The following is a 22,664-nucleotide window of genomic DNA, read 5'->3' on the forward strand; positions in this document are numbered from 1 at the left end:
ATAATGGCACTACAGTGCAATATTTTATATGCCTTACTAGTTATCCCTTATTTAACAGCAGCTTATGTTCCAGATTCAACTAAAAACTCCCATTATTTCTTTGTGAATTGCTTATCTAATCTCTCCCAATCTTTTCTGACCTCCTCTGATTGATTCCTATAGTTATCAGGCAATATTGTATATGTTTTACTAATTATCCCTTATTTAGCAGCAGCTTCTTTCTAGATGTAACTAAAAACTCAACCAGTGCAGGTCTTACATTTAGGATTCCCCTATCCTTTTCACTTTGCCTATAGGGAAGACAATCTCTAGCCTACAGTCCAAATATTTCATTGGCCTCTTCCCATTCTATTACCTTTCCCTCTCTAGTTGTTTGCTCCCTTTACTTTGGTTTCTTTGCCAGCTTCCTCCACTGAATTCCAGCCCCCCTTGCCTGTTCTCTGTATCCTTCATTGTAGTCATTCCTGTGTTGGCTTAGTTCTTAGTATACTTTCTGCTAGTTTATGAATATAAAATTGTGTATGATAGTTTTTATTCTCCTTAAGGATCTGCATGCAAAATCTCATTCCTTCCTTCTTGAATTACCTCCCTGCTTCATTATCATCTCTTTCCACTTTGAACTGCAGCTTTCTGCTTGGGTTATGCTTATGAGCTGTAACTGTGTAGCTCTAAAATATCCCTTCAAATCAGGTTATCCTAAACCTCCTTGTTCTGTTGGATCATCTTATCCCACTTGACTCCTGCCTCTTCCCCTTCCAGATAAAATCCTTCAACTCTTTATTAAATACTATCTACAACTTCTCCTCTGGTTGACAAAAAATATGTCTGATCTGAATATAAAACTAAATAGACTAAAACCATTTTACTGCTTGTATCTTGCTATCCATATTCAGAGGAAAGATCTTCTGTTTTTTCATTTTTTATATTATCTTTTGTTTAGTCTATTCACACATATCATTAGCTGACATAACAGATTTGTTTTAACCCATACTCCTAAACACTTCATTTTATCATGTCCCCATAAACATGAGTGTTGCTGAACCAATTCATTCGTGGGTACATAGTTTACAGCTACAGCCTTTATCTTCATTATTTTATACCCCCCCCCCAAAAAAAAAACTTACTATCTCAGAATGTTCCACAACACTTGGATGGTCCCTTTCTGGTTCTGTCAGGTACAAAATAATATCATCTACAAATAAAGCCAACTTTTCTTGAATACTGTACCAATCATAGCCTTGATTTTCTGAATCCCTTATTCTATTTTCCAAAGGTTCTAATTGTAACACAAATAACAAAAGGGAAAGAGGACACCCTGTCTGGTTCCTCTCCCCCTCCACTTTGATTTTTGCCTTCAGTCTCTCATATATCCTTTTAATTAACCTTATTATTATATCAGGAAATGCAAATGCCTCCATTGCCCTACTCAAAATCCCAGCTTACTCTGTTGAATGCTTTCTCTGCATTAAAACTCATCAACAACAGCAGTATTTTCTTACATTGTCCTTCCCTCTGGATCATCACTGTTCTATTAACGTTGTCAAATGTTTGTCTCTCCTCTATAAAACTACATCAATCCATGTCTATCAATTCTAGCAACACTATTGCCATTCTTCTAGCCATTATAGACAAACATTTTTTAATCACGGTTTAAAATTGAAATGGGCCCTTAATCATGGTTTAAAATTGAAATGGGCCTATATGAAGCTGGATCTGTTGGGTCTTTGCCGTCATTAGTCATTACACCCACCACAGTTATTTCCAGGATATTGGTGCTTCTTCTCCTTTTAAGATGCTGTTAAACAAACCCTTCCAGATCTTTAGCACTTTCTTCCTTTTCAGCTTCCACACTAACACCATAATGTCATCTATCCCTGGAGACATTCCTGCAGATTGACTGTACATCACTATTTTTATCTCATCTCCTCCTATCTTCACTGTTATTTCCTGAGCCTCATATGCCTCTATCTTTGAAATATTTAAGTCTTCCATATATATTCCCATTTGTGCTTTTTCTTGATTTCAACACTTCTCTGTTTTATATAAATTTTCGTAAAATCTCCTAAATGTCTCTAATACCTCTACAGGGTCTCTGGTTATTTTTCTTGTTATGGGTCACCTAAGTTTGGCAGCAACCCTTTCTACTTTTGGTTGCCTAAGTTGCTTTGCCAAAAGCTTTTGTGCTCTGACGTTATTATCAAAAAAGAGTTGCTTATCAGTAATTTTTCTAGACTCATGCATACTATCCAGGTATTCCCCTATTTTCTCTTTAGCACTCTGCATTTGTACCTCTTCTTGTTCTGTGGATTCCCCTTATTCTGTAATACTTTAACCTTGGTCAGCCCCTCTAAATCTCATTACTTAACCAGATCTCTTTTTCTTTTATTTCTACCCTGTTTTTAAACTCCACTTTAATTTTATCCCACTCATTAGTTATAACTTCTGGAGTACTTTCTATATTCCCTGATAACTCCCAGATAATTTCCATAACCCATTCCTTAAAATTCCACTACCCATTCCTTAAATTCCTCTCTTTTTAACAAGTAGGTGAGGGCGTGCCAGTGTCTCATCTTTACTTCATTGCCCTGCATTTTTATCTTAGTAATTACTGGTGCTTGTCCTGAAAGAGTTATTGGATGTGTGTCAAAGTTTTCAGTTAAATTCATATATTCCTGTGAAATATAATTTCTGCCTAGTCTTGTCCAATTATTGTACCTTAGGGAATAATATGCACATTCTCTCCTAGTTCCTAATATAGAATTTGTGTCTTCCTTACCAAATATGTTCATATATTTCTTCAGAAATCAACCCTCTTTTATTATATTTTCCCTTTTAGGCTGCTGAGATACATCTTGATTGTTGCAAATCAAATTTCAGTTCTCATCTATGTAATATTCCCTGCTGAAAACTGATTATTTCTCACAAAATGTTTTTAATCTCCATAACAGCAGTTTTAGTTGGAATATAAATACATGCTAGTATAATTCCCCTCCCTTGCCAGTAGCCCCTTACTACTACAAATCTACCATTATCTTTTTTATCCTTTTCCATCACTATTGGAGCTTCTCTAGCAATTAATATAAGTACTCTTCTTTCCTTATTCTTCGAATTTGCCAAATATACATCCTAAAATCCTTTCTTTATCAAATTCACATGCTCAGTTCTTTCCAACTGTGCCTGTCTCCTGCAGCATTGCTATTTGGACCTTGCCCTACAGCAATTTTTAGGTAAAGCATAAGCATATGAAGCCTTTCATGCAAATCATGTGCTGCTCTGCATTCTGTACAATCCTGGTGAAATGACGCAAGTATTCTTTTATGCAGTGCAGTTATCTTCTGTACTTAATATAATTACAGTGCTGGTAAGCTGTTCATGCTTGTGCTGCGAGTTTTGTGTCTGAGGTGATCAGAATACATCTTGCAGCATGTAGTTTCTAAATAGTGTGACTACTAACTACAACAAAGCATTTCATACGATACTGCATCAGGAAATGCTCTGACATTGCTGAAGGCTGGAATTAATAACAACAACATTACTTAGGTAAAAAGATGCTTGGAGAACCATCAGCATGTTTCCCGTCTGTGAAATGATTTCAAGTGAGAAAGCATTGTTGGGAGGTACAAAATAGAACTTAGTTATATTCAGATTTTTTGCTAATATAGTAATACATTATAAAACAAGGAATTTCCATATCTATATTCTCTGAAAATGCCAGAGTATATCCTATCTCTATAGCCATTTTAGTGGATGTGGGTGTCTTAAGGCAACATAAAAATTGGTGGATGTGGGTGTCTTAAGGCAACATAGCAATTGGTGGATGTGGGTGTCTTAAGGCAACATAACAATTGGTGGATGTGGGTGTCTTAAGGCAACATAGCAATTGGTGGATGTGGGTGTCTTAAGGCAACATAACAATTGGTTGATGTGGGTGTCTTAAGGCAACATAGCAATTGGTGGATATGGGTGTCTTAAGGCAACATAGCAATTGGTGGATGTGGGTGTCTTAAGGCAACATAACAATTGGATGTGGGTGTCTTAAGGCAACATAGAAATTGGTGGATGTGGGTGTCTTAAGGCAATATAACAATTGGTGGATGTGGGTGCCTTAAGGCAACATAGCAGTTGGTGGATGTGGATGTCTTAAGGCAACATAGCAATTGGTGGATGTGGGTGTCTTAAGGCAACATAGCAATTGGTGGATGTGGGTGTCTTAAGGCAACATAACAATTGGTGGATGTGGGTGTCTTAAGGCAACATAGCAGTTGGTGGATGTGGGTGTCTTAAGGCAACATAGCAATTGGTGGATGTGGGTGTCTTAAGGCAACATAGCAATTGGTGGATTTGGGTGTCTTTAGGCAACATAGCAATTGGTGAATGTGGGTGTCTTAAGGCCACATAGCAATTGGTGGATGTGGGTGTCTTAAGGCCACATAGCAATTGTCTCATGCTTACTAGCAAACACTTAATTCTTAAACAAACTGATACTGTATGTGAGAGATGTAGTTACATAATGTCATTGGAGGCAAAGCTCTTGCACAGAAGCACTTATAATACCAAACAGGTTCTTAGAAACACACACTACACCTACCACACAATGTGGAACAGACACATGGACCCACATATGCTGAGGCTCTTAAATGTATTCTTCCAAAACCAAAAAGTTCTCCCAGATGTTGCACTCACAATGAGTTTCATCAGCAACCTCAAAAGAACTCCACAAAACACCACCCACCATGACACACACAGCCATATCTCACAGCATCTCAACTTCAAAGCCCATAAGGCAAAGCACCATACAACCTAATATTTTGGTTATAGGAGACTCCATTCTGAGATACTTGGATGTCCTAGTCAGCTGGCTGAGTAAAGAGAGAACATCAGGTTGATTTGTCTATCAAGGGGCTAGGATCTGCCAGGTCACACACGCACACCAACATGTTGTTGAACCACAGGTACCAGTATGACTCTGTCACAGTCCATGTGGATGTAAATTGAGATATACCCTCTCTGGATTATATGGGCAGAGACATGCTGCACCTCTTGGAGTGTGTATCCCAGGCAAATAGGAGCTTAGCATCGAGCAGCGTTCTAACTTCTCCAAGGATGATGCCACAATATGAACAGAAAATAACTGATTTTAATAACTGGCTTAGATTTTGGTTTAATTTGAAGGGGTTACAACATCTGTCATCCTAGGAGGATAAGGCTGACAGATCACGCTGCTTTGCCATTGATGCTCTGCACCTATCTCATCTGGACTTTGGAATATTGGCTCAAACCTTGTCTACTCCTACAGTGCCTTTTTTAAGGCATGAAGCACCTGTTAAACCTCAGCAGAACCAACCCAAGAATACCTGAAGGTGTTACTGGTTGAGTTTTAACAAGAAACTCCACTCCCTACAAGATCTCCTTACCCTGGAGAATACAGAGATCTGTGCAATTACTGAGGCAAGGTTTAGAACCACAAAATGCCTTTCACATTTAGACCAGTTACTGCACAATAAGAAACAAAAGGTGGAGGTGTCTCAATTTTCATAAAAAATAAATATACCACTGGGATAGTAAAAATAAATATACCACAAACCTCATCAAACAGCATGATGCATGCGTGTTTCTTCCCTTCAAAATTACTATAGGCAAAATCCTATGCCATTTCCTTGCAAACCACAGGTCCTCCTCTATGACCCAGGAAACCCATAGCTAGTACTTACATGTACTGGTGACACCTCCCATTCAATGTCAACACCGTATTCATGGATAACTAACTATTCCACTGTTAACTGGGAGTCATGCAGAACCACAAATATGCAGGTCCAGAGAAATCTATATGCCCACTAGGAGTACAAACATCCTTCACCTGGTCCTCCAACATGGGAAAATGCTGCACCCCCCTCCCCTGCCCCCAATGTAATGTCTTCACTGGTCAGGCTAGACCATAAAGATGTCTCCTCTGAAATAAAAATAAAATACGGGACCCAAGTAAACCCTGGTACATATAAGAATTATTCTAAGGCAAACGTCTTATTAAATGACACCATGGCAAAATTCCAAATCCCCCAAACTCTGAGATCACTGCTGCCTATGTGGAACTGCTCACAGAAACACTGCACAGTCATGTTAATAGCTGCATTGAGGGAGCTGGTACCCACCCAGAAAATCGCACAAACTCAATATGCAACTCACCCTGGTGGAATCCTAGTATCAATAGTCTGTATACCAAAAGAAAGAAAATCATGGCAAAACTTAGGAAGTGTAATGTCCAGCAAGGTAAAAACTCCCTCATCAATTTAAACAAGCAAGTTAGGTGGCTAATCAAGTCTACCAAAGCTAGGTTTCAAGTAAAAACAGCTTCCCATGCTAAAGACAATCACAAAGCTTTCTTCAGCTATGTCTGCAATTTCAAAGGCAATACACAGCAATGTGCCAAACTAATTGCAAATGAAGCCACCTATAATGGGCCAGAAGATACAGCAAATCTACTGGTTTATAAATTTAGTTCCAGTTTTATTCTCCTCTCCCACATACTCCTCAGGATATACCCTCAACCATAATATCCCCAACTATCCCTAAAGAACAGGTTCTCAATGCATGCTCCAAGGCCAAGAACACTGAATCAGTGGACCCCAATAATTTCCCAGAATGCCTTCTTAGTAGTATGAAACACGACCTATCAGGACCACTAGTATCACAATTTAACCACAGCATCCAGACAGGCTTTGTGCCAAGTGAACTGAGGACTACAACTGTCATCCCCCTGCAAACAGAAGGGCCACCTATAGACATGGGTAACTATAGCTCCATAAGTCTAACTACTCTCATATGCAAGGCCATGGAATGAGTTACCATGGAAATAATAATGGCACAGGAAGCAGTTTGATTTCATCAAAGGCAGGAAATACCTACTCAACTTGGTGAACATCTTTGAGAAGGTCACCAAATCAATAGATGAGGGAAAAACAGTGCATATTGCCTACCTTGATCTGGCCAAAACTTTCAACACAATATCCCACTCAGACATTGTTGATAAACTCACACAATTAGGTATAAACCCTTATGTCACCTGCTGGATAGTCAGCTGACTCACAGATAGGAACCAAGAAGTTAGGATAGGAGAAACTACCTCCACAAAGAGGCCAGTCACTAGCAGACTCTCTTATGACTCAATACTGGGGCATGCTTCTTTTTGGCATCTATTTCTCTGAGCTCAAGGACAATGTCAAGGGCATCCCAGCTGACCAGGTTTGCAGATGATTGCAGACCTGGTTCAGTCACAGAATCCCCCAGTGACAGAAATTCCTTCTAAGAAGTCTTGACACAGACAAATAACTAGTGCAAGAGCCATGGTATAAAACCCAGTGCCAAGAAATGCATAATAATATCCTTTGGGAATAAGGCTACCCACGGAACTACTACATTGACAATACACCCTTAAGAGTAGACCCAGTGGTCAAAGATCTGGGAATGCATGTAAACAGCAATATGGCCTTTGACCATCTATGATGTAAAGAAATCATTCTATATTATGCAACTTGCAAGAAGGGTATATCGTCTAGGTCCAAGGATGTCATTAGTCTGCTGTACTCAACCCTCATCAGACCAATCATTGAATACAATGCACTGTTTTGTATGCACCTGACCAGGTATACATAATAACTGAAGCATTCACAGAGGTTCCTCACAAAAAGAATACAGGGCATAAACAATGTATCCTACACATACTGCCTCAAAGCCCTGTCTCTAAACTCTGCATACTACAGTCTTCTGAGAGGTGATCTATGCCTTGCCTGCAAAGTATCCTTTGATCCTACTCTGATGGACATGTTGCACACCAGCAAAACTAATAGCATCACAATTACCCGATCTAGAGTCCTAAACCACATCTGCAATGTAAACAAGACATGCAGGAGGGAAGGGACAGATATATGCCTCAAAGACTACTCCTTCTCTGGAACAGGGTTCCCATCCATGTCAAGCACAGCTCTTCCCTAACCCAATTTAAGTGTAACTTAGATTGGTGGATGTGTAATTGGAAATTTATGACTGGTCTGGCATCTATGTCTGTAATAGATAAAGACACCCTATAAATGCTTGACCACCCATGCCCAAGTCTGCATATATCTCTGTAAAAGGAATATAGAGCATCAACCTGCCAAGTATATATTTGGGAAGTGAAGCTAGTCTTAAAAAGGGCCCCCACAGGTTGTTAGCCTAGCAATCACCTATGAATCTATGAACAATACACTCAAGTAAAGTAACTGAAATCTGTTGTAAACATATGACCAGACTTAGTATTTGAGTTGTAAAATACCTAGGACCAAGAAGATGCGTTATGAAGGGTCATATGTTTATATACTTAAAAGACATTCTTTTGTAAAAGAATTAAATGTGCTGATAAATGAAAACTTAACTACACAGACCAGTTGTGACCAGCAATAACAAATAGTGATGTTTGTTGATACTTTTTTTTGTAATAAACATCTTTATTAAATTACCTCAAATGACATAGGCAATCTTACATTTATACAAATGAAAAACAACAAAATGAAGCCATTTCAGTTAGAAACATTATACACCACAGACACCATACTCGGTTCATTTTCACTGCACTCACAATGCTGCATACACTGTAGGAAAAGACAAATCATGTAAGGGTGGTGAATGATAACAGAAATGAGACATTATCTTAGAGCTTCGGTCTAAGACTAGGTCATCCTTGTCAAATTTATAATGTCAACTGTGCAACTGAAAAACCTTTATTTAAAATTAGAAGCCTAGCCAATACATATTCATTGTACTGTTTTCTATAAAAGTAGTAGTCCATTTAAAAGTACCTGTTTGTACATGTTTGTGCTTTCTTCATCCAAGTTTTCATCTGTGTCAGTAATTACAAATCCTTCCACTGCACCAGTTATCACACCACTTGAAAGCTTATTATGATGAGACCATATTGTGTCTACAGCGGCTTCGATTAACTTCTTAATATCACAAATATTATGTGGAATGACAAAGAGTGTCTCTGTGGACTTTGTTAAGGGAGCAGAGTACCACTGGTCTAGAATATATACTTGTTTGCTATTCCTGTATTCCTTAATGAGCGATGATGACTCCGTCTTCATGTGATCATCTTGGATTATGCCTGGTACCTTTGTAAATACATATAAAGTATAAAAAATAGCTTTTAGTGCATTCAACAGCAACCATGACTGTCTCTACAAATACTGTACACAAATTCATCTTTGCACTAATTTATCATAGTGATAGATATGTTCCATACACCATAACTGTCTAGGTCAGCCTTTAATGTACCTGAATGAGAACTAGAGTTCCTATGTCTTTAACTGCAAAAACCAAAAATGTAACTTTACTGCCCAAAAGGAGTAAATATCCAATTTGTCACCCCATCTTTACCATCGTGTGGTTGTGTACCTTTACAATTTTTGCATTTTCTATTTTTTATTTTTTTGTGAAGATAGATGCAAAAAACAAAATATGTTTAAGAAATGTGAAAAATGCCTTTTATGTTTTTATCTCATTAGTAAATCAGAAAATAAGACCAATATTTTATATAACACAAACACAACTCTTAGATGTGCATGTTCATCTCTCATGTTCACAAGTAGTTTTAAGGGCTCGAGTTTTTTTGTTAATGATAACTCTGATTTTTCTTTATTTGACAAATTGCATAGACAGAAAATCATCTGTGATATAAAATTCATTCTGCACTTTTTATGTTCAGTAATACAGTGTTTTTAGTACAACTGTATCCACTTAAGTAGTTAAGCTAGGTACTGTTGTTGTAAATGCTAACATTTAAGTAAGTTGTTAGGACCTTATAATGCTGGTAAAATGGTGATTTTTTTTCATTATGCTTGTATAGCAACAATAAAATATCGTGTACTTTAATTCAAGTATGTGTTGTCATCACATCCTTTGTATAAGTCCATGGTAACTGTAAACAAAATAAATAAATAAATGAGGGCGTTACGGTTATCTAGTTTGGTGTCGTATTTTTAAGCACTCTGACTTTTTAAACTTTTCTTTAAATAAAACTTGTTTTCAAGTTCTAAGGCTTGCCATACATTTGATATATCTCATTATCCCACTTGTCCAGATGACATTAGACATGCAGAGGAGGTGAAGTTGGCTTAAATGTCTGACACTAGCTTGTCCTTCCTGAGGGTATGGTAGGAGGGTATTTACTACTGTTAGGGAACCATACAGGGCAAGTTGGATGGTGAAGGCCATAATGCACGTGCTTTAACAGTATTAGGATGGAAACATAAATGTTATGTGGTGTCACACACACCAGAACATCATGGGATACTTGTAGAACATTGTTATATCCCTGGAGAAGGGCAGTTCCCTTGTATAAAGAAAAATAATTCTCTCCTCACTACTATATAACACCTGCAGTGGCAAAGGTGGGTGCCAAAAATATATCTGAAAAATAATAATGAAAATCAAAACTGACACAGATCTAAACATCCTAGGTGTTTACCACTCAGACATAAGGTACAGGGTTTGATTCTCACCTAGGATGCATGGCTAGGATGAAAAAGCCCCCTGTGTTTATTAGCCTATGAACCTGTTAGTTGGGGTTTGGTATAATGGTTAAGGTATTTACTTCATAGAGTTTGACTTTCATTCTCACCTTGGAAAGAGAACTTTGCTGGGCATAAATTTCCCACAAGGACAGATAGCTGCACGACATTTCTCTCTCTTCAGTAATTCCTTATCTAGATGACAAATCGGAAGGCCTTAAAGTTATATTTTGTAAAACAGGTATCATTCTCCTGTGTTATGGAAATTAGACTTGGTCAGAACTGTGTAACAGTAGTTCAAAACACTCTCTCCTGACCTGAATCAAATAAATATAGCTGATGTACCAAGTTATAAAAAATGTTACTCTTAGAAGCAACTAATCCTACTACCAAAGATGTCATTTTATATGGTACTTGCTAATAAAGATTAATCTAACAGTATGGCTATTAGACATTTAAATTGTTTTATTTTATGGTCTCTAACAGGCTGATATGAATAATCAGTCACAGTGTAAGTGGTTAATCTGAAGATTTTGACTGTAAAATGTATTAGGTTTATTAAACAAATGCATAAAAAATGCATACCATGCAGACTTATTTTCAGAAGTGCAAGTCTGATCTCTCAACTGTAAAAAATCAGTCAGGATTCAGATTCCAATACAGCAAATTACAAAACTCATTGCAACTTGCTTAAAAATGTTTGGGGGGGGGGGGGTTAAATCTTTGTACCCACTAAACTACTGAAATGCATTTCACCAATATCTCTGCTAACTATATATTCTAAATTTAAGGTTGTTATACCTCAGACTGGCATAAGTTCCTCTCATATGCTGTTAGGGTCTTTTTTTTAAAGTTGTCTAAATGTTTTGGGTTTCTAATACAGTGGACAGGAATGGGCATGATCACACTGACCAAGGATGCTCTTCTCAGTACCTGCAATATACCCAGAATAGCCTTCTCCTGCATTTCATGCAGAGTTGCATATATTGGTAGCAGCTTAATGGATCACAGGATATTTCTTCATCTCTTAAGTGTGCGGGTCACAATTATGCTACTTACACAAACAATTGGAACACTACCATGCCAAGCATTTCTTTATAAGATCTATTTGTATAATCAGTAATGCTGAGGAGGAAGGCTTTAGTTAAATGGAAAATATCCTAAAAAAGTAATTGTGACATTTAGGATATTTCCTTTTTCAGTTAGGGTACTGTTAGGGTCTGAAGCAGTTTACCTTTTCAGAGAATAGAAAGCAAAAAAAAAGAGGTTTTGTGCACATTATTACATGCACTCTGATATTTTTCAATTAACACAAGCGATGTTCAAAAGCTTTCCCTTCACAGAATAAGAGGTAGCTTTTAGCTTTCTGCCTGTGGTGTCAAAGGTTACAGAGAAAGACCTTATACAGCACAGGAACAGGTATTTTCAGAGGATGTCACATTTCAAGGATCAGTTACCTCAGTCAGACTTCAGTCACTTCTTCCAGGTCTCTTTCATCAACAAAAACAGTTACCTCATAGCTGAATGATGCCTGCTGTCACATCCTAATCCTACTTTATCAGGTCACAGGACACTTCTCATGTTTTAGGGAAGTAATCAGAACTTTCAATTGTCAGCTCTTGCAACTGGACTTGCAGCGGTTCCTGGAAGGTTCACTAAGTGGCTATCCCAAGCCATAGTATATGTGAGACCGAAATGAATTAAATTATAACTTTACTGAGATATCCTTCTTTTAAAAGAATACTGCAGAGAACATTCAGAATATAGTTTCAACGTGATGATTCATTTTCTAGACATACTACAGGTCACAGTTAATGCATAGAAAGAAATCAGATCTCATTCAAGCAAAGACAAAATGTATCTACAGGAAGTACTAGACATGTCGCAAAGGAATACATTTCTCACCAACCAGACAAAGACTGTGATTTTATCTTTCGCAAAACTGGTAAGGATTGCAACAATCCCCTTTAATGATTTTTTTCCCTGAAATGACCAGAACACAGATCAACCTCAGGAAAGCCTTCATTTTTGCCCCTCTTCATTGAGCATGCTGCTGGGGAAGTTTTTAGTAAAACTGCAATGAAAATACAAAAATGGAATTTATGTCAGCTGAGACATCTGAGGCAGAGTCTGCATCAAGTATGAATTGATTAATATATTAAAAGGGAAGTTTGCTATCATTTGTGTGAACTACATTTTGTCTGCAGGTATGCTTCCAAAAACCAGAATGTCGTGCACAAAATGAAAAATGTATGGGATAGCTGAACACACTTAATGGAATGCAGTAGTGCATTCTCTTAAGTGTGTTCAACTCTATGTGCGGAGATCGCTGTACAGTGGGGATTGGAGATTCATCCATATTCCCACTGTACTGCGATCTCGGAGATGTAATATATTAATAACAGGGGGCCTTGCCCCCCTGCAAAAATGTGATATGTCGTATAAGAGTTTGATTTACATCACCTCCTATAGGGTTATCACATGATGTTTTCGGTGACAGTGTCGACTCAAATGTCTCAATCATTTGGGTCGACATTGTGAAGCAGTTGGGATTCCAGATTCGATGGCTTACTTCGATATTGTGAACGGAAAAAGTTTGCCTTTTGCAATATTGATAGTAAACTGAAAAGGGATGCTAAGACATAATGGTACAGACGAAACCAATTGTATAACTCCTCTTCCTGCTCCACCATTCCAACCATCTTAATTTTTCACTTTCCCATTGCATCTTTGCACATATGCATATACACACACACATTTATTTTTTATGTTGTTAGACATGCATTTTATATCAATTTAGTGACTTCGTAGTGTAATGTGTTAACCATGTTGCATTACGTGTAACCTATACTGGCAGTAACAATTAATTGCATCATATTTATTTTATACTTATCATTGACATATAATTTTAACTGCAAATCATACAGGAAACAATTCAGCATGCTATGTTAGGAACCCATTATAAAATAATAAGTACTTACTGGCATGATTTGGTGGGATATGGCAGCACAAGTTTGTCCTGGCTCTTTTTCAAGTACTTCTCTTTGCTGTTTTATATTCTTATACACATTTAAGGCATCACCTATACATGTTGTCAGAAGAGTTTCTGGTATGAGCTCTAGGTCATGACTATAGAAGCATAGCCCTGCATTTTTATAAGGTTCGTCAAATGTATAGTGGTTTATCTGAAGTGGAATGGATGCTTCATGCAACGAGGTGGACACATTTTGCACTTCATTTTTTTCGAGCCATTCTGTTATAGTTCCTTTCTGTGGAATGTCAGGGTAGTTTTCTATATTTTCAATCTTACCCCTCTCTCTAGTTATCTTAGAAAATTCAAATATAGTGTTATATAAAATGTTTGTGACAAGCATGTCACTCATATCTTCAGTTAGCTTGTGCATGTCTTTTTCTTGTTTCAACATTGTAGTATTGCTGCTTGTAAAATCTTTGCCATGATGTTTAACTGTTAATGCATGCTTTAGTTCAGGCTGTTTTCTGTTTTCTGTATCGTGATTCTTACTCTTCTTCTGTTTTGCTATTATGGAAAGTTCGAATGTAGCATCAAATAAAAGCCTTGATATAAGCATGTTGCATGTATCTTCAGTCTGCTTGTTAATATCTTTTTCTCGTGCCAACATTGTGTTGTTGTTCTCTGTAAATTCTTTTTCTTGGTATTTAACTGTTAGGTTATTTAGTTCAGGCAGTTCTCCTGAAAACAGTTCTACAGCTTTTGCTGCCATATTGATTATCTGTTGCAGATCAGATTCAGAAGAACTGCCTTCTGAAACTATTGACACACTGTCACAAATAGATTCTTCATCAATTCCCTTCTCCGTACTGCATAATGTAATTTTATTATATTGAGAATGATCTTCCCATATAAACTTCTTTGGCCAGCATATATCTTCTGTCAGTGACGGACAGTTCATAGCACTGGTATAATTTGTATCTGGTTCATTTTTATATAATGGTTCTTCTTTATGTTCTTCATCATCATTATCATCATTGTCACCATAGTTATCATTTCTGCTGTCCTTTTCAAAGAATCTATCAAAATGTGAGTCATCACCATCATTGTAATTATTACTAAATGTATGTATGTCTGAGTCCTCGAGGAGGTGGGTCAACTCTTCAGGCAAAACAAAAATGCCACATAGATGTCTGCATTCAAAATACTTGACTCCATGATATGTTCCATTATTGTCACCTTCAGGCCTATCCAGTGCCACTCCAGCCCAACACCCGCTGGCAAACTTGGTAGGCCCTTTAAACATCAAGGTACCTGTATGACTGTGTTTTGCTATCACTCTGTCTCCAATGTTAAAAGAATCCAGTGGATCAACAGACAGTTCTGCAGTGTTTTCCGCTCTCTTTTTATGCAATGATTCTGTTTCATATCGGTTTTCATTGCCTGCTTCAAACTGTGTAAAAGGTTCTGTAAAACAGTATGAAGTTTCCATGTTAAGGTCTTTGCCATAATCTTCAGAATCACATTTGTCATTCATGTCTACTACTTCTGAATATTTCTCAGTACAGGATTTACCAGAATTGTTGTTTTCTTGAAAGCAAAATACATCAGTTGTTATATTATTTGGTGGACATAAGGTTGTATCCTTTCCTACAGTCCATACGTTCTCAGTTTGCATGAACAGTTCTTTGAGAATTTTGCTGTCTGATAATGATGGTAATTTACTTTCTACTGACAAATCATCCTTATTCGAAATCGGCAACATATCATTTCCAGACAGAAACTCTGCAGGCAGTGAAGGAAGGTAATCTATTTCAAGTGAAAAGATTTTCTCACTTCTTAATATGGAAACTTCAGGCAGTAATTTTTCATTTGCCTGCTCCATAACTTTTTCAAATGAAGGAAATATATTATCACCAGAGTAGGAAACTGCTTCCTCCTCTGGTAATGGATTTCCTAATATTAACTCCTCTTCAGGTGTGGAGAATGTCACTGTAGTTTGAAACTGTTCATTGCTTTCTACACCGTAACTGTTTGTTTCATTGAAATAGTCTTTTGATGTAAAATAATTACTTTTTGCTAGCAGATAATTTTCATAAATATATTTTTCCTCATGTGAGTATTCATCAGGCTTTTGTATGGTTTCCTCATGAACAACAAAGGATGAACAAGTTCCATTAGATGTTAATGATTTTGGACTCTTTGGAGCTTTTAATATATTACTTATGCTGCCCACCTGTTCAGCTATACCTGCATTTTCTAAATGACCAGGTATATCTGTAACAACAGATGGGTCAACCATTGCCTGTGAGAATTTAAAACTGAATGATTCCTGCTTGCTTTTAGAACAGTTCATTGAAGGCGTAAGTTTCTCATCTGGTGAGTTGGGCTGTAAATCTGTCTGTATGATCAGAGGCAATGAATTAAATGACATTTTGTTTTGATCTGATAACATAGGAGTCAATCTGCAACTGTATGCTGTATCAGCCGTAACTTCCACTTCATTCTGCTGAACAAAATTTGTGTTACTAACACAAAAGTCACTGTCAAAGGAAATAAGCATTTCGGGTAATATCTCATGTGAACTGGTGTTTACATTGTGGAACAGCTTCATTTCAGAATTAATTTCTTTTCTTTTCTTTTTTATGTCACCTGATGAAAGATAATCTTGGCAAAGTGAATTGTCTTTCACTAGAACCAATTTAGGTGCATGTATTTCTGAATGTTCCTGGTTTGTGTCAGTCTCTGTCATTTCTTGGCCATTTCTTGAAACATACACAAGGTGAGTCTCAAGATATGATGAAGGGTTAGATAAATTGTGCAATTCTTTTAACTTAGAATCATGCCTAATCACTGGTTTATTTATGCATAGTGTAGAATTGTTAACTCTGTCACTCTCATCACACTGAAGTGAATTTACTTTATCTGAACCACCATTAAAGGCCGCATAGTCCACTGTTACTTTATTGTTTAATGTTGGTAAAGTATACCTGGGTTTTTCTTTTGCATATTTTTCTATAGACTTAATAAACATGCTACTGATCCCTTTATCTGTGTTGTGGTTAAGCTGTATTTTAACATCAAATTCTTCAGACCTGCTGCTGACAACATCGTCTGGAATATCCTCTTCTGTATCGGAGTTATGAACTTCAGGATCTATATCACGCAGCCCATTTTCAGTTGTCTTTTCAGATGAAGGGATGGATGGGCCAATTCCCACACCTTCATCAGATGCCTGAGCAAAGTCTTCTGATTTAACAGATGACATGCTTTCTGAGGCTGTGCTTATAAGCATTAATTCTTCAGAATTGTCTTTACCACTGCGATATTCTTTAGGTTGGACCTGAAGAGTAGCTGTCTTAACATTTTCATTTTCTTTTAATATAATAGGAGGTGAGATCGTGCTTTCACCTAGACGCAAGCGATAATTGTTAAATCAAAATGTATTACTATTCATCATTAATACAACAGTAGATATCAGTCATTCAACACCGTTGCAATTTATGAAGCAGATAATGCAGAATGTTTGCTTTTGATAAAAAAATCCTTCCAATGGGAATTTCCCCTCTATCCAGCATCTTAGATAAAAGTACTACAATTGAAAATGGCATATTTTTTCAAACACTTAACCCACACATGGATTGTGAATGACTTTTCTCATTTGGCCACACCCTGTATTGTACTATCCAGGTTAGGCCTTTATCTCATGTTAATAAACCCCTTTGATGCATACTTAAAATGTTGAGACATCTAAGTGAAAATATTAACATACATGTATATAGCAAATTACCAGTATGACAATGCAAAGCTTTCTTAAACCGAAGTACTATTTATATGTTTCAAAATAATTGTATTTGTAGTGCCTATCCTGAGAGATTTCACATAAAACATGTTCTAAAATACAAAAGAAAAACAAACATAAAGACACTTCAAAATAGTACTGCACAGAAACACAAATAAAATAATCCATGAAAATGTATGGACAATAGAAAAGAGAAGTAATATATATCCTACTGCAAACTAATGATTTAAATTACAGGTATGCTTATAAATCATCTGATGTCATTAGCATCAAGTTATGACTTTGAGGTAGAGCATAACAGCAGATGTTTGAATAGTTCACTGTTGCAACATTTCTCATCAATGAGACTTCTCCAACAGAATAAACATATATCTGGCAAGTCTACAAAGCTTTGGCTCCTTCCCTGTGCACCACACATTCTCCTTTTGCATTAAAGGAAGTGCCAGTTTAAGAGGAAAGTACACTTGTGTAAATAAAGTACCATAACAACAGATGTTCGAATGATCAAGTCTGCAATAGCCTTATATGGGTTATATCCTGCCAAGGATATATCAGTTGGCCAGCTTCCAAAGCTTCAGGGCGCTTTCCATGCACTCAAACTGCTAAGCAACACAAGGTGAGCTGAGTAAAAGACAGGTTCAGGTGCAAAGCCCTTCAGAGCTTTCCTGTCAACAGAGACAGAGAGGTTAGGCTCTGAAAGGACAATGCTAGGATGAAATATTATAGCAATAACCCATGCCAGGGTGTGGTAATGCTAGATTTACCCACGGTTGGTGTGGTTTGGTCACGAGGGCGAAGCCTGAGTGGCCAAAGAAAGCCAACCGTGGGTAAATCTAGCATTAACCACACCCAGGCATGGATTATTGCTATTATACAATGACATTATTTAAGAAAAAAAATAATTACTTTTCTTAAATAATGGCATTGTATAATGCCTCCTTGCTGCCCTTCCGCAGCTGTCTGGTATTCTGCGGCTGTTCTGATGTTCCTCGCATGCATATGCCTATGTAGTACATCAGAGCTGTGGGCAAAAGCAACGGAGAAAGCAAGATCTCCCTTGCTTTTTAAAAACTGTTCTGCTATGTTAAATGGGTTTAACATAGCGAGACAGCTTTAAAAAAAGCAACGGAGAAAGCAAGATCTCCGTTGCTTTTTACAAACTGTCTCGCTATGTTAAAGGAGTTTAACATAGCGAATTTTGAAAAAAGCAACGGAGAAAGCAAAATCTCCGTTGCTTTTTTTAAAGCTGTCTCACTATGTTAAACTCCTTTAACATAGCAGGACAGTGTGAAGCAACGGAGATCTTGCGTTCTCCGTTGCTCTAAAAAAAAGAGTTATAGTAATGGAAAAAGTCCGGGCGACCGGACCTTTTTCTATTATTATAACTCTGATTTACAACGTGCACGCTGACCAATCAGCATGCACGTTTTTGAATATTAATGGGGAGTCGTTGTATAATATAAATAAACACACACTGGCATAAACAACATACCAAACAATCAAGGGGGAATGGAGGGAAGGAGTGGCTATTGCAGCAATGAACATTCAAATATCTGCCGTTATGCTAGGTTTACTTACATAACTGTACTATGTTCATCATATTGATCTCTGCTGCATTATCCTTAGTTATACAAGTAGATTACCCTAGATTTCTAGATTTGGGAGGTGGAAGGAGAAGAGTCCAGAAACCCTTGGAGAACTGTCCCTGCAAAGCCTGATCTAGACCTACAGAAGGAATCAAGCTAATAGTGCTTTGTAAAAAGTATGTACAGAAGACTAAGTTGTTGCTTCTAGAATATTTCTGGAATCCAACCCTTTCCAGATTTAGTCATAGATGAAACCAAGACTCTGAAAGAGTGTGTCTTGACCCTGCCTGGAATAATTTTGTTGTGGTGAGTATACCAAAAGGTAACAGCCTTAGACAACCATTTTAAAATAGTGTGTTTTGACACAGGTTGCTCCTCCTTCTTACCTTCACAAGAAATGAACAACTGATCCAATGATCTGAAAAATTTAGTGCTGTTAAGACAGTATCTGAGTTGTCTCTTTGAAGGGTCAAAAACTAAATCTCTATCCAAAGGATAATTTAAAATCTCATTTTTAACAACATCTGAGAGGTTCTGAGAATGTGGCCATGCAAACCTCCTCAAAACAGTACCAGTGGCTATAGCCTTTCGAAAAACATCAACAGAGCCATATACATACACACTGTATTCAATGATTAGTGACTTGAGCAATAAAAGTACATTTTTAAGTAGAGTTTTCCTCACAAGGAGAAATTGTAGACAAAACATTCCACATACTTTCACAATACGTCAGTACAAACCTTAACATGTGATTTGACAATTTAATATTTTGAAAATCAAAGATGCAGAATAATACACTTTTCCCATACTTATTAATAGTTTTTTCATCCTTATCAGAAAGAGTTGGATTGGAATTAACTAAGTGTTAAGCAGCAGAAGGGTTAACTAAAGCTATAGCTGCTGGATCAGGTTTGGGATTAGTGTATAAAAACTTCAAAGACTGAGAAACTTTATACGTCCTATCTGCCTTTTTAGGGGCAAGCTGGCTGTCAGAACAATTGCAGGTAGTAACACACATACATCCTCCAAAGCAGACAAACTGGAGAAATGGATGCAGGTTCTGAAAATTCTTTCTGTAACAGCTCATTCTATTTTCTGAGAGATTGAGAAATGTCATTCTTCTCCCATTGAAAACACTGGCACATTCTAGATGAAGTCTGAGGAAAAGAGAATCCCCCACAGAGAGAATCATAAACTGAGCTCTCCTTTGATTCTGAATCAGAAATTTGAGGAGAAAACACTGTATCTGTCCCTTCTTCCTCCTGTTGAGAATCAGAATCTTGAATCTCTTCTGGAAAGGAAGTATTCCACTTTTTATCAGAAACTACCTTCTCAGGGATCAATAACCTGAATTAAATCTGGAACCAGACCAAGCAAATTATTCCTGTATAAAGGAAATTTGAGGAGGATTAAATATATGCTGAGTCTTCTGCTTCTTTTTGACACGAATAATGGGTCCAACAGTGTTAATAGTGGCAGTAGCAGCACCTTCCCTAGGCATGGGCACAACATTCTGGCAAAACAGAAAGAAGCCTTTCCTGTTCCCTCTCCCAGAAGCCATAACAATGTCTCTCTCCTGCCCAGTGAGGGGACCTCAACAGTCACAGAGCATGTGGCTAACCCCTGGTCCATAATTGGCTGTAGGTGCTACACTCTGGGTTTCAGGATAAAGGATGAGTGGTCAGAGGTAAAACATCAGATGGTCACAGCAGAGTCAGCCACTCAGGCAAACTGCTAGCCTGCTGTGGTGGCAAAAGCTGTTTGCTTAACATTTTCTTTTTGTGGAAAGAAGAAAGGCCAATCTTAGGATCGACAGTTTGTTCCATGTTCAAGCTAAAAGTGGTGTCTCTTTCCTGGAGAAAACAAGTAGCAAATGGTTATGCTGGTAAAAAAAAAAATTCTTCAAAAGTCATTTTCCTTAGACAAACACAGTAAAAAGCACTTGAAATGCTTTACCAGCCTCACAAAGTAAAATAAATACTCTTTAAAAATTTTTTTTTTCAATTACTTTAAACAACTTTTAAATTGACAGGACGAAAGAGCACTTCTGTCTAAAAGTACAGTACAGTCTCATGACAGTCCATTGAAACACAGCATCCTAGCTTTAAAATAACTTTGCTGAAAGTTGTTCAATGAAGGGGCTACTTGTAAGGGAGGAGGATTACACTGGCATGCATTTATGTTCCACCTAAAACTGCTATAATGGAGCTTAAAAAATTCTGGGAGAAATAATCAGTTTTCACCAAGGAATGTTACTTACAGGTGGGGACTGGAGTTTAACTGCAGCAGTGAAGATGTGTCTGGGGGCTCAGAAGGGAAAGTATAACTAAAAAGGGTAGATTTTGAAGAAATGTATGACAATATTTGGCATGTGAATTCACTAAGGAGTTCAGAGTGAATTTACATATTATTTCCCAAGATATAAAAACTGGGCTAGGCTAGACAGAATTTACATTTCACAGGAAGATGTGCATTTAATTGAAGGTCTTCATATGCAACCAATAAGTATTTCAGATTGTGCGCCAATAATAACTAGAATAAAAATACAGGGTAATGAAATAAAAATGAGACATTTGCACTTTCCCACCTATCTGTTGAAAAGAGAGGAATTTAAGGAATGGATAGTGGAAATTATTCAGGAACTAATCGAGAGGATAGAAAGTACTTCTGAAAATATAGCTAGGGAGTTGGATAAAATTATGTGGAGTTTAGAAATAGGGTGGAAGTAAAAAAGGGAGTTATGGATAAGAAGTAGCAAGAATTATTTAGAGGGATTAGCAAATGATAAAAGTATTGCAGAACAGGGAGAATTTCGCAGAACAAGAGGAGGAGCAAATGCAGAATGCTAAGCAGAAAATAGGGGATTACCTTGATAATGTACACAAGTCTAGAAAGACTGCTGTTAAGCAACTGCTTTTTGACAACACTACAGCACAAAAACATTAAGCACAATGACTCCAGCAACAGAAAGCAGAATGAGCTGTCACCAAGCTTAGGGAGCCTATAACCAGGAAGGTAACAACAGATGCTGCAGAGGTATTAGAAACATTTTGAAAATTCTATGAAAGTCTGTATAAAGCAGAGAAATATGAAAATTATGAAAAGATACAAATGGAAATGTTTATGGAAGAGTTAAATATGCCAAGGTTAGAGGCAGATGAAGCTCATTAACTAACGGTTAGAATAGGAGGGGATGAGATAAAAATTTAGATGTATAACCAATCTACAGGAAAGTTCCCAGGAATAGATGGTATTCCTGTGGAAATTTGGAAGCTAGGAGAGAAAAAAACTGATAAAGATGTGGAAGGTTTTGTTTAACAGTATTTTAAGAGGAGGAAAAGTACCAACATCCTGGAAGAAAGCAGTGCTAGCTGTAATATCTAAAGAGGGTAAAGATCCATCAGATCCAGCTTCATACAGGCCAATTTCAGTACTAAACCAAAATGGTGAACTTTTCATGTCTATAATGGCTAAAAGAATGGCAAAAGTAATGCCAACATTGATAGATAGGGATCAATGTGGTTTTGTGGAGGGGAGACAAACATGTGACAATATTAACAGAACACTGATAATCCAGAGAGAAGCAGAATGTAAGAAAATACCATTGTTGTTGGTGGGTCTTGATGCAGAGAAAGCATTTGACAGAGTAAACTGGGACATTATGAGCAGAGCAATGGAAGCATTTGCATTTCCTGAAAAAAATATAAGGTTGATTAGGACAATATATGAGGGATCCGAGGTGAAAATTAAATTGGGTGGCATCC

At 37.3% G+C, this 22,664-nt stretch overlaps 1 protein-coding gene across 1 annotated transcript in view; it reads right to left on the bottom strand.

Moving 5' to 3' along the window:
• The window catches only part of LOC122790305 (centrosome-associated protein 350-like), a 400,823-nt gene that overhangs the window by 131,886 nt on the left and 246,273 nt on the right, over positions 1-22,664 (bottom strand). The window contains exons 7-8 of the mRNA XM_044057821.1: positions 13,523-16,923; positions 8,832-9,143 (exon numbers count right to left, since the gene is read on the bottom strand). Of these exons, the coding sequence (XP_043913756.1) occupies positions 8,832-9,143; positions 13,523-16,923 (3,713 nt within the window). The remainder of the gene's footprint in view (positions 1-8,831; positions 9,144-13,522; positions 16,924-22,664) is intronic.

Source organism: Protopterus annectens, chromosome 16.part0 (genome assembly GCF_019279795.1).
Source record: "Protopterus annectens isolate FY-2018-M chromosome 16.part0, PAN1.0, whole genome shotgun sequence".
Classification (NCBI taxonomy): domain Eukaryota; kingdom Metazoa; phylum Chordata; order Ceratodontiformes; family Protopteridae; genus Protopterus; species Protopterus annectens.